At 39.5% G+C, this 12,299-nt stretch overlaps 1 protein-coding gene across 1 annotated transcript in view; it reads left to right on the top strand.

Annotated features, from left to right (window-relative positions):
• The first annotated feature begins 1,159 nt into the window (after positions 1-1,159).
• sept4b (septin 4b) overlaps positions 1,160-12,299 on the top strand; it is a 43,512-nt gene continuing 32,372 nt past the window's right edge. Inside the window, exons 1-2 of the mRNA XM_044120533.1 lie at positions 1,160-1,485; positions 6,385-6,392. Of these exons, the coding sequence (XP_043976468.1) occupies positions 1,431-1,485; positions 6,385-6,392 (63 nt within the window). The 5' untranslated portion in view covers positions 1,160-1,430. The remainder of the gene's footprint in view (positions 1,486-6,384; positions 6,393-12,299) is intronic.

Below are 12,299 nucleotides of genomic sequence, written 5' to 3'. Positions count from 1 at the left end.
GGAGCAGTCAGTGGCTGCAGCAGATTCCAGGGAACGACCTCTGTCCAGAAAAGGACAGTCGTAGGAACAGATGAAATATTTCAAGGAACCCTCAATCAAACAGCTGCCTGGTAGAAACCCTGAACTCGAAGCAGAACTTCCTGAGTGGATAATCCATCCAGAGTGATAAACGCAGTGCTTGTGTTATTCCTGCTCTAAAAAAAAAAAAAAAAAAAACAGGTGGGTGTGTTTTGAAACTGACCAGCAGATGTCAGTCTCTACTGTTATATTTCAACGGAAACATTCATATTACCTTTGACGTCTTCTCAAGAGCCAGTGTCATCCTTCAGGATATCTGAAATGTTCCTTTCGACTGGAAAAAAAAATCCATTGCTATTTTTTTTAAATATCTGATTGACACTTGGGCAGATCACTAGATAGAAGTGATTTGCAGATATCTGCAAATTCTAAATTTTAAATATAACATGTGCACATTATACATATGACAGTTTAAGCAAACTATAATCGATCAAAGATATCTAATTTTTTACTGAATCGTTTTACATTTCGTGTGCAACAGTCCATCATGAAGTAATTTGAACAGACACTATGACTCCGATGCACCACAGTTTAACTACAGACCAACCAACCAACCTATAAAATGTCAGCCTTGTTAACCAACTTTGATGAGTAAAGCAAATAACATAAAATCTTAATGCGATATAACACAATACTTTGAAATAAACACATTTTGAAAAAAAATAATTTGTAAAAATTATTTTATCTAAATGATAGCATACATAAATATTTAATTCACGACTTATTTACTGACGTAAAGACACACAGTCCTGTGTGGATGTATATAAAGATCAGCCAATAAATGTTAACATTGTGAGGGGGAAAAAAATGCTACTTTAAATTCTTCGTTTCCATTTGCATTTTGAAATGTTGCGATCTGAAAATATGAATGTAGTTTTTTGACTTCAGCAACATCTTATGAGAACAGAAAAATGAGCGCAGGCGTTGTTCGTTTAAATGTTATAACGAACTGCCATACATGATTACACACTACAGTATTCATATCTGGGTTCTGGTGGTCCAGTTTCTTTCAGGGCACACATACACGTGATCATGCTCCCATCTCGTCCACGTGCGATTGTTTTCATTCCGACGCTGTCGCTGCAGAGGCTGGTGCGTCATGACGTCACGAAGCCAGCGGGCAGCAGGCAAGCAGCTCGTCAGTTTGAACCTCGGCGTCGAGGAGTGTGTGAGCAGTCAGTCCTCCTGCAGCTGCTCCCACACAAACACCGACCGTGACAGACCGCCCCGGAGGACCGCTCTGCCCACGACGACACGCCGGCTGGCGCTTCCCAATCTCTCCGTGCGGTGAATTTGCTGGAAAAATTTACCGAAGACGGTCAAGAGCCGCGGGTGCTGCTTGAAACTTTCAGATGGAGAATTTGTGCGGTAACAACCGGTTTCGGTCCGGAATGTTCAACAACCACGGTGAGTGTGTTCACTACTGGATGACCGACGTAGGTTATTGTGTTGCTGTTGTCGAAATTTGACCCACTACGATGTCCGCCTTGGGACAACTTGTGTAATTGTATCCGTGAAGAAGACGCACAGCAGACCGTGTCCTGTTAGCGGGTCGTATGGCTGCATGTCACCGTTTTTATCCGGGTTTAGAGCCGAAGATTAGACGCAGATTTATTTTTTTTTTTTTTTACTGTGATCTGTGCTGACAGCCCAGCGGGCGCACTTGGTCCCGTTAAGTGAAAATCCTTAAAAAACCTGGCAGCTGGAGCTGCACACTGCAGCTCTGCAGCTCTGCATGAGCGCTACCAAAGAGCCAACTCAACTAAACCACTTCTGAATTACAAGTAATTTAGTTTCCTGCTCCGAGAGTGGTCTGATGTTTCCATGCGCTGTTTTATTTTAAAAAAATCCTTTTTGTTTGTTTTTGTTTATTAACACAATTCAACTCAAACGAACAACATTACAACGTATTTTACCTCTTAAAATACATTTTATGGAAACCAAGCCAGTAATCTGCAAACATTTCCTTCCTGATTTTGACTCTTTTTGTCCCATGTGAAGATTATCAAAAGTTTTCAAATAATTTAATCTCTCAAGGAGGAAGGGAAAAAAACCAGCCTGGCTTTATGTGAAAACTCAAATGTTCCCTGAATCTGATAAGTATTCCTGCCACCGTAGGTAGCATTTGTGATGACTGGGTGTTTTACATCACTTTGGACTGTTCCTCTTGTTTCAGTCACTTTGGAGGATTTTTGAGTATTGACGACCTGTTTAAGATTATTCCACAGCATTTTTTTCATTTTGTTGTCTCTCTTTTTGAGCAATTCAGAGGTGAACTTGCAGATGTGCTAAACATTGTTGCCTTAACCCACGTGAACTTGAGGTTAAGGTCAGGAACTCATGGCCAGACATTCTTCTTTGGGCAACTGATAGAAGATATAATCTTCTAAAGAAGTTCAAGTTTTTTATCTGTCCAGAATATCATTGAGGTATTTTGGGAAATATGATGTAGTTCTTTGTAGGTGTTTTAGGTCCTTAACGCTTGATTAGTAATTTCCATGCATATTATTTCCCACTGCATATAGTGGAAAGTTTAGACAATATTACTAATCTCATATATCCTTGATTTTTGGAATATGAGAAATTTTTAAATATTTACCGTATTTTATGAATATACATTACTTTACATGCAGTTTTGTTTTCTTTTAGGTAACACTGATTAAGCCACCATCAACTACTGGCAAAAAAATTTACTGTAAAATTAAGTAATTAATTGCAATGATTGGATAAGAGATAATCGTCAGCTTCATTATTATATGACACTCCCTGCAAAAAGTATTTGTGGTAACTTGAGTTTGAGCCAGTCAGCTGGGCTGAATCTGAAGGCGTCAGACGCACCAAACTCAAGCTGAATTATTTTTTATGGCCTGCAGAGTTTCAACCTTTATGGGGCCAAACCACCTTGGATGCATAAATTACTTTCATGAACCACGGATGTCTTGTGGGAGACGGGTGGTGTCATGGAGGTGAAGATGACAGACCACGATTTTAGACTAAATTGTATTTTGTGGCTTTCAAAGGCTTATGATGATTATGTTTCATTTTTCACTGGAAAAACTGTGGGAATGTGTCCTTAGCAGCAGTAAAAGAGTAAATAGTTTTCAAAAGCGGTAGCAGAAACATAAATGTTTGACTTTAAAATGAAAGTGGTAATTTTACCATTTACATTTGAAATGTGTTTAAGAGGTTGAGAAAAATCATTGTACATGCTAAAATGAACTACATTATGTCTGCATTAAGTGGATGCTGGTTTGTTTCTACTAAACATCATCTAGTCTGTTGCAGAAGGACAATGTTAGACCTTTTGTTTTGTTCTCGGATGGGAAAACTTTTCATTCATCTCTTTAATTATTCCAACAAATGCAACTTTCTTTATTTTCCTCATAACTTTAAAATTGTTATGGCTGAATTTGTTGAATATTTGTTCACTTTAAATAATGTGAAAGCTCTCTCTTAAAGTCCTTCCCACAGACATTGTGTTTACATGCCCAGGTGTTCACCTTTAAACTTCTCCTCAATTATTCTTTTCTGGAGAAAATGTTAGTTTTTCCATGTCTGGTTGCTGTATTACACCTGTTCACGTTACTGGGAGGTTTAGATGTAATGTGTGATACTTAAGTTGTTCCCTCATTAGTCAGTGAGTTTACCACTTGGTGATGTGGTAAACATAAAATGTTTTTTATTTACTCCAAACGTAGAAGTGTTTGTGCTCTTTGAACTGAAAAATGTGGTGTGCATATGTTTCAACCCCATTTACTCTGATAATGCCAAATAAAACCCAGCGCATTAAATACCTTCAGAAGCCACCTCTAACTGCGTGATTTAATCCCAGTAAAACTCCAGTTCTTCTGTGATGCCTTTAGTGGTTTGTTAGAGAGCATTCCTGGGATTATTAATATTATACAGGGTCATGGAGGAAACCGGGGAGATGCAAGGTTAGGTTATGAAACGACATCCTGAGGGTTGAACGTTATATTGAACTAAACAATCTATCTTGCATCCAATTTTTTTTTTTTCTTAGCAGTGACGGGGAAACAGTCATTAGTTGATGACGAGTTGAGCTAATTGCAGGAAAATCCTGTTAGTAAACCAGTTAGGCCCCATAAGACTAGACAGGAGACTAGATGATGTTTCCGGTACAAACTCACAGCCAGACAATGTTATGAGTCATATCAAAGTATCTAATATGTTAGAATGGCCCAGTCAAAGTTCAGTCCCTAAATCTTACTCGGCATCTGTGATGAGACTTGACCGGCCCAACGATATCCTCCGTCCAATCTGACGTTGCGTTCCAGTCGGTTCTGTTTGGGCGTTGTGTGTTTGTACATGTGACAGTGATGTACTACGCCTTTAAACTCAAGACGGCACTAATAGTTTATGCGTGTGTGTGAGAGAGACGTGCCTTAAAAGACGTGGAACAACATGTACTGAAAACTCTTGACTCTGGGTGGCCAGGCATATTTGCATAACATACTTTTTCAACTTTTGATGAAAAAATGCTGAAAATCGTGGATCTTTTTCCCTTTACTTCACAATGTAAAGGTCTGGTCTACTTCTGGTTTGCTCTATTACACACATTACCAGTGAAATGCATGACGGGTTTTAACAAAATGTGGAAAATGCAAAGGGGTGTGAATACTTCAGCAAGGTGTAGCCATCAAAACAACTAAATAAGTTGCAACTACAGACATCAGTGCACAGAAGGAAAACTCAATGGGAAAGCAGTCGGCTGTTGAGTGTTGGGGATGGTGGCAGAGTCCACAGTGGGTAACGTCTCTCAGAGAGCTGTGTGGAGAGATTCTGGCTCGGTTCTGCTGCCAGTGACCACGCTGACTCCATCACTGGTGGGTATCTAAGCATGTAGGTCAGGAGATGAACCACAAGGGAAAAATGAGCAGCTCAGGAGAGTGCCCATTACAGTATAGCTCAGTACTTTAACACTTATCAGATTTCCTGTGTCTGTCCACTGCTTTTTTTAAAAAAAGCATCATGCATGTTCTCCAGCATGAACTCAGGATGTGCTTCAAAATACTAATGTGCAATTCAGGAATAATAATCTGTCAATATGGCAGGAACGGCTAAATAAGCACCTTTGTTGTTCCTGAAGCAGTTGTAGATGGTGGCGATATAATTGTTCTCTGTTCTGTGTCTCAGCAGTTTGTCCTGAGAGCTTACAGGCAGCGACGTTTAAATCAGAGAATCAATAATTGTCATTCTGCCAGTAGCTCTCCCAGTGCTAGCAGCTGGGAATAAAGATACTGGGTCTGCTTAAGAGGAAATGGAATCACTAAATGGCAGCAAACATCATGAATGATTAGTGCAGTTACCTTTTTCTATTTTTATTTTTTTGTATTAAATACATCTGACATGCCAGGCTGGTTGCTGTATAGTTTCACTGGCTTTAACATTTGTGTCAATTAGTAATGGTATGTTGATCAATAATTGAGATATTCGATCAGAATGTACTTAACTATAAAGCAGCCTTCAGTTCTTTGTAGCCTCAGTAACAACATCTACTCTGAAGTGTTGATTTGGTAGAGATTGGTAAATGGTGCATTCAATGATCAGAGATGGATCAGATTTTTGAGTTTCCTGCTGTTGGTAGCCAATCTGGGCCGATCAGACTGCTGTTGATGGTTTCCAGTCAAGACTATGCCTTTTGCAATTAGCAATTAATCAATTAATCGCAGGATAAATTACAATTAGCTTGATTATTTCCATTCTGATTATTAATATTTTTTAAAGGGTAATTCTGTCTACAGAGGCATCATAATCCATTTTATTTTTGGTTTTGGTTTTATGTGGGGGGTTTTTTGTATTTGTATTTTATTTTGGATATTTAAAATATTTTATGTTTCCAGTGTTAAGTGTTTGTTACAAAATTAAAGTTTACTAATCTTTAAGAGAGCACTTGTCTTATTATGCTATTAGCAATATATTACATGGAAAACATTGTCAAAACAACAGTATTATTGTTTAAACCAATCATGACTGAGACACTTTGTCATCTAGCAAAATTTGTTCTCATGACTGGCCTAGTCAAACGTGATATTAAATGTCTTGGCTGTATTATTTTAATTTAAAGAGCACAGAATGTTTTATTAGGTATAAACGGATCCTTAAACACCCCAGACTTTCAGTTTCTGTTCCTACTGAAGATTTTCCTCCTTAGACAAAAATGTTTTCTACATTTGAAGATTCCTTTATCAAAATATTAACTATGTGCTTCTGTTCCCCTTGCATGTGCCTGACTGCTGCTGGATTTGGATAATTTCTTGCGCTGGTCAATCATCCTCCCCTGACCAGATGATGAGGTAAGAAACCAGAGTTTTACTCAGTTCTACCGCTGAGGATAAAATGGGCCACTTGTTATGGGAGTGTTGGCCTCCATTATCTCAGTAAAATGAGGACATTGTGCGGTTTGTTTGTGTCAGGGCATTTTATCCCTGATGGCTGTTGCTGCTCTGCTGGGTTTTTGCGGTTACTGCATCACTCTTAAATCATAAGAACGGTTACGACAGCTAAAGGCTGGGATTTCAGCTGCAAGCGCTTGTATGTGCTGCAGTGATTGGAAATATTTGTATGAAAAGAGAAAGGTGTGGTGCCCAGTTTTTCAAGATTTCTAATTCCTTCCTTTGTCAGCTGAGAATGCGTGGTTGGTTTTGGGTTTTTTTTTCTGCGATTGTTATGTTTGACGTTTCATTTGCGTGGCGATTGTTGCTCGACTTGCTCTGTCAGTGTATCAGTTTAACAATGAGGATCTTGTCCTTGCTCCGTCACTTGAAGTCATTCACCTTTTCCTCTTCTCTATGACTCCACCTTGACCCAAGACCTTCCAGTTGACTTGTGTTTGACCCTGATTAAAAGTGAAGGTCTCTCTTTTAATCCAAGACAGCTCAGCCTGGTGTTAAGCTGTGGATCAGTTGTGACAACTTTCTGGTTCCAGAACATTTTGACAAAGGGAACACCTTGAAACGTTGGGCAGACGTTTCAGCATCTGCCCAACAGCTCAGTGGCTGCTGCCTCACACATGCCAAAGACTTCAAGAGCCTGTAAAAAATCCCTCTTAAAAGCCATCACTAAGTCCAGACTGACATAACTAAATTACCTTCCTCTGCCACACCCACACCCATGCCTGTAAACCACAAGGGACTCTGGGTTGTGGTGTTGACTTCCTTCTGTACGCCTAAAGCCATCAGAAATGTGTACTCGCACAGACAAACCGGTGTCACTCTGCCAGGGCAGTGCCAGAACAGGACGGTTTTGTCTCTTGAGGGAACTTCTCTGCAAACACACACATGGACGCAATCCACTGCGTTGCATTCCTCTGTGGCTTTTACTCAACTAGCCATTAGCTTCTTGTGCCCTCAATTGCTGCTTGCCTCTGCAAAGTGAATACATTCTATACTTGGATTTTATTAGCCCATTAGCTTGCCAGCGACTGAAGCTTGTTTCCATTTTTCTCCCCCCACCCCTTTTGCTGTTGCCTCAAGTGCGCAACGCTTATTTCTTCATGAACAAACTGGATCGGCAGAACGTGCAGATATGCAGCACCACACCCATCGATCTACTGACGGACATTTCTTTTTTTAGAACAACACCTCCAATACTTATTGTTTCAGGAAAAACATAACAAGTAATTATGACGAATGACTGGCAAATGATGGGTGTGGATCCTGATTTACTTGTAATAAGTCGAAGAGAAATAATAATAAAAACTTAAGCAAGCTATGATCCATCACTCTAAATGTTGTCTTCATACCAGCACCATGCTATCTCTCTCTACCTGTTCCATTTATGTAACTGGATTGCGTTTGAATTAAGTTTACTTGATTTGAATTAATTTTGCACCAACTTGGATTAATTGAACTTAATTTGACTTGTTTGTCAAGTGAATTGCCTTGAGAAGACATTAGTTTTGAACCGCTGCTAAATTAATAAACAGAAGACGTGTCGATCAGAATCTGGTGAGATCACGGCCACTGAGCAGATATACATCAATATATATATATACACTCCTGATCAAAATCTTAAGACCAGTCAAAAAATTGCAAGAATTTGCATTTTGCACTATTGGATCTTAAGAAGGTTCTAAGTAGAGCTTCACAATGTTAAAAGGACAAATCAGTGCAAGAGACAAGAACATTTGAGCAGGGAATTGTCTGAAAACTGCATTTATACTCAAACATGATTTTTTCAGCTGATCAAAAGTTTAAGACCATAGCTCAAAAAAACCCGAAAACCCCCCAAAACAGAAATCAAAATGTCAAAAAAAAGGACTCAGTAATGAGTAGCTCCACCATTCTTGTTGATGACTTCAAACAATCGTTTAGGCATGCTCGATGCCAGTGTTTCCAGGAGGCTAGTGGGAACGTTGCTCCAAGTGTTGAAGATGGCTTCACGAAGGGCATCCATTGTCTGGAACTGATGTCCATTTTTGTAAACTTCCCTTGCCATCCATCCCCAAATGTTCTCAATTGGGTTTAGATCCGGGGAACATGCAGGATGGTCCAAAAGAGTGATGTTATTCTCTTGGAAGAACTCCTTTGTCAGGCGGGCATTGTGAACTGCAGCATTGTCCTGTTGAAAAACCCAATCATTACCACACAGACGAGGGCCCTCAGTCATGAGGGATGCCCGCTGCAACATCTCCACATAGCCAGCTGCTGTTTGACGCCCCTGCACAACCTGAAGCTCCATTGTTCCATTGAAGGAAAACGCACCCCAAATCATGATGGCGCCCCCACCACTGTGCCGTGTAGAAAACATCTCAGGTGGGATCTCCCTGTCATGCCAGTAACGTTGGAAGCCATCAGGACCATCAAGGTTAAATTTTTTCTCATCAGAGAAGACAACTTTCTTCCACCTTTCAATGTCCCATGTTTGGTGCATCCTTGCAAAGTCCAAACGGGCAATTCTGTGGTGTTGAAGAAGACGTGGCCTTTGAAGACGTTTTTTGTTTCTGAAGCCCTTCTCTCGCAGATGCCGTCTGATGGTTATTGGGCTGCAGTCAGCACCAGTAATGGCCTTAATCTGGGTAGAGGATCGTCCCGTGTCTTGACGGACAGCCAATCGGATCCTGCGGCTCAGAGCTGGTGAAATTTTTTTGGGTCTACCACTTGACTTTTTTGTTCCATAACCCTCAGGATCATTTAAAAAATGCAAAATGACTGTCTTACTGCGTCCAACCTCAACAGCGATGGCACGTTGTGAGAGGCCTTGCTTATGCAGCTCAACAATCCTACCACGTTCAAAGTCAGTGAGCTTTTTTGCTTTTGCCATCAGGAGGTCTTGACAGTGTAAAGACTTCACAGAAAATGACATGGAATCCAGATGTTTGCACAGCTTTTGGCTTTTAAAGACTATGGTCTTAAACTTTTGATCAGCTGAAAAAAATCATGTTTGAGTGTAAATGCAGTTTTCAGACAATTCCCTACTCAAATGTTCTTGTCTCTTGCACTGATTTGTCCTTTTAACATTGTGAAGCTCTACTTAGAACCTTCTTAAGATTCAGTGTTGCAAAATGCTAATTCTTGCAAATTTTTGACTGGTCTTAAGATTTTGATCAGGAGTGTATATATATATATATATATATATATATATATATATAAGTCTTAGTGGGCAGGGCTAGATGATAAAATGTAAATCACACAGGTTCATGGTTCAGTGGTCAGAAAATTGGACTGGGAAGTATAAATGTTTGAATTAGTCAAACATGTAAAAACAATCTGCAACAAACCTTTCAAATGGTTCAGAAAGTGTAATTCTAAAGATAATGTAAAATGAATGATAAAGCTAGATGTCTCTCGGAGCACAAAGTGTAGAAGTGAACTGAATAGATATTTTCTTATGGATCTCGATACCGATCTAGAATTTCTTTCCATATTGTGACCAATACCGATATAGATATCGTATCGGTGCACCTCTAGTAAACATCTCAAGTATTGCCAGCTGTTGGTCTGAGTTTACCCCCCTCACAGGATTTACTCTGCATGTAACAAGGTCACACTGTGCATTATCAACCATCTTTGAATAATCTTTCTTCATTTAATACTGTTAAGACAATCTTGTGATGCTGTCATGCTGTTTGACTAGAGTTGACTGTTAAGATTTTATCATTCAAGTCCTGCAGAGATCATCAGCTGACTAGGCACATATTCTCCAGGTCAGAAGGGAATCTGTTGGGTGTTGATGTTGTTATTTATTTAGTCTTTGGCAGTGATATTTCTGTAGACTCAATATTATTTTGTCCGCAGTAAAAGTCTCTGCATCTGAAGTGTGCAGTATAAGTAGGTCCAATCTAGAAAATATTAGTTTAAGATGAAAATAAACGGAACAGTTCCCGTCCATGAAAACTGTGTTATGGCACTACATTTAGTGATGCAGACCTGGTTTCAGCCCGTGGATTGGACTTTCTCGTTCTGCCCTCTGGGCTTTTGCAGCTTGATGTGAGGGCAAACAATCGGGTTAGGGAGCAGGCACGCAACACTTCACTGAATACAAGGCCACTGTAACACAACAATAAAAGGATGGTGAAAGATGAGTGCTTAAAGAGGGATTTGTTGTCAACATCAGATTCCACCATGTGTTCAGTGTTCTTTGTTGGTTGATTTCTTTCTCTTTTTTCCCCCCTTCAATAACAAAAGCTGTAAAAAAAAAAAAATCCCTTAATATAGACAAGCAAACAGTCCCTACAGTTCAGTGATGTGTTTATAATATTTCCAAGGCACTACCCCATTAAAATATTTCTAATCTCCTTTGCAATATGGTGCATTTACTTTTGTATTAAATGCTTGTTTTGTTTGTAGGAGTTTCCCCATCTGGGGAGAAATGCTGACAGACCAGAAGAAACTTGCGTTATCTTTTAATGCAAACAGCTAAAGTTGCCATTGTAAACAGAAAGGTTATGATTTTTAATAAGTACACTCTTTTAATAAGGTCTTCTGTACAAATCATGTTAATATATCTGCTGAAGGATTTTACAATCATCCTTAAAACAGCCGTGTCTTGTTGAATTGCCCTGACATCCTGACCTTCTATTCTCGCTGCTCCCGTCCTGACCGCGCTCCGATTGCTCAACAGAGCCTTAAGCTAAGTGGCCCAAATCTTCAGTTCTGCAGATGTCCTACATCAGCTCGCCTTTTAGCCTCAGCACTCTGCAGAAGTTTTAGTCAGAGGGTGACCTTAAGCATTCTTTGGTAAGAGGGCGACCTTAAGCATTTTTCTTCTAGCCTCACAGAAGTGGCCCCTGCCAAACCCCCCCCATTGCTATAAATAATCTCAGCCCAGTTCCCATGGTCCCCGCAGCAGTCCCGTCACTCACAGAGCAATGTGGGATACTGGACCACGAAGAGGGAAACACTGGTAGCTGAGGGATGGGTACGTCGGTTGAAATGAGGACAGGTGTTGTCAAAGTGACGAATTCTCCATGACAGACATGAATTAAAAGGGTTTTTCCCTTATTGGGTGAGAGCAGATAAGATTTCATAACGCCTTGGAAGAACAAAACAAGGTGTTAAAAGTTGGAAGTTGTTACTGGTTCAAGAGATTTTTGTTATAAATACTTTTTTGTTTCTGATACCATTTAAGATTAATAACATTATTTCCTAATACAGAGTTGTAATCAGATAGGGTTTTTTTATTTTTTATTATTATTTATTTCTCTTGACAGTGACATATTGTGTCTTAGGTGGATTCTCTGCAGGTCAGCGTCAACATGCTGTTTCAGTACAAACTTAACTCCTAAAACCTCCATGGCTTTAAGTTTTCCTAAATTTATATCAAATCTTACATTTTTCTAATTTCTTCCAGGTAGCTTGAAGTGGTTATTATCAGTTCTTATGTTCAAGAACATCTGCTCATGTAGTATTTAATAAATATGTTTGACTCCAGCTGTAAGCAACATTTTTGGTTTGTTGTGATGGTCAGCAGCCTGGCCCTGAATCCCAGATGTCTTGATTTAATTTTTCTGCTTTTGGGGACAAGTTCAGAGTGTTCACTTCACTTTGAGGACACAATTAGGCAGGGAAACAACTTGGACAATATTTAAGTGTTGGCATCAGAAAGCAGTAATTTTTTTTTTCCAAGTTGAAATTTATTTTGTGATGCACCCTCTACAAGTTGCACATAATTCTTTGCTAAAGATTAAAGCAGTGGGATTAAGCGTAACCCTAATTCTGGATCACTCTCTCCGGTTATTTTTTAACATTTTAATTGTTGCA

The sequence above is a fragment of the Gambusia affinis genome, linkage group LG06 (genome assembly GCF_019740435.1).
Source record: "Gambusia affinis linkage group LG06, SWU_Gaff_1.0, whole genome shotgun sequence".
Lineage (NCBI taxonomy): Eukaryota > Metazoa > Chordata > Actinopteri > Cyprinodontiformes > Poeciliidae > Gambusia > Gambusia affinis.
This window is presented reverse-complemented; position numbering and strand designations above follow the sequence as displayed.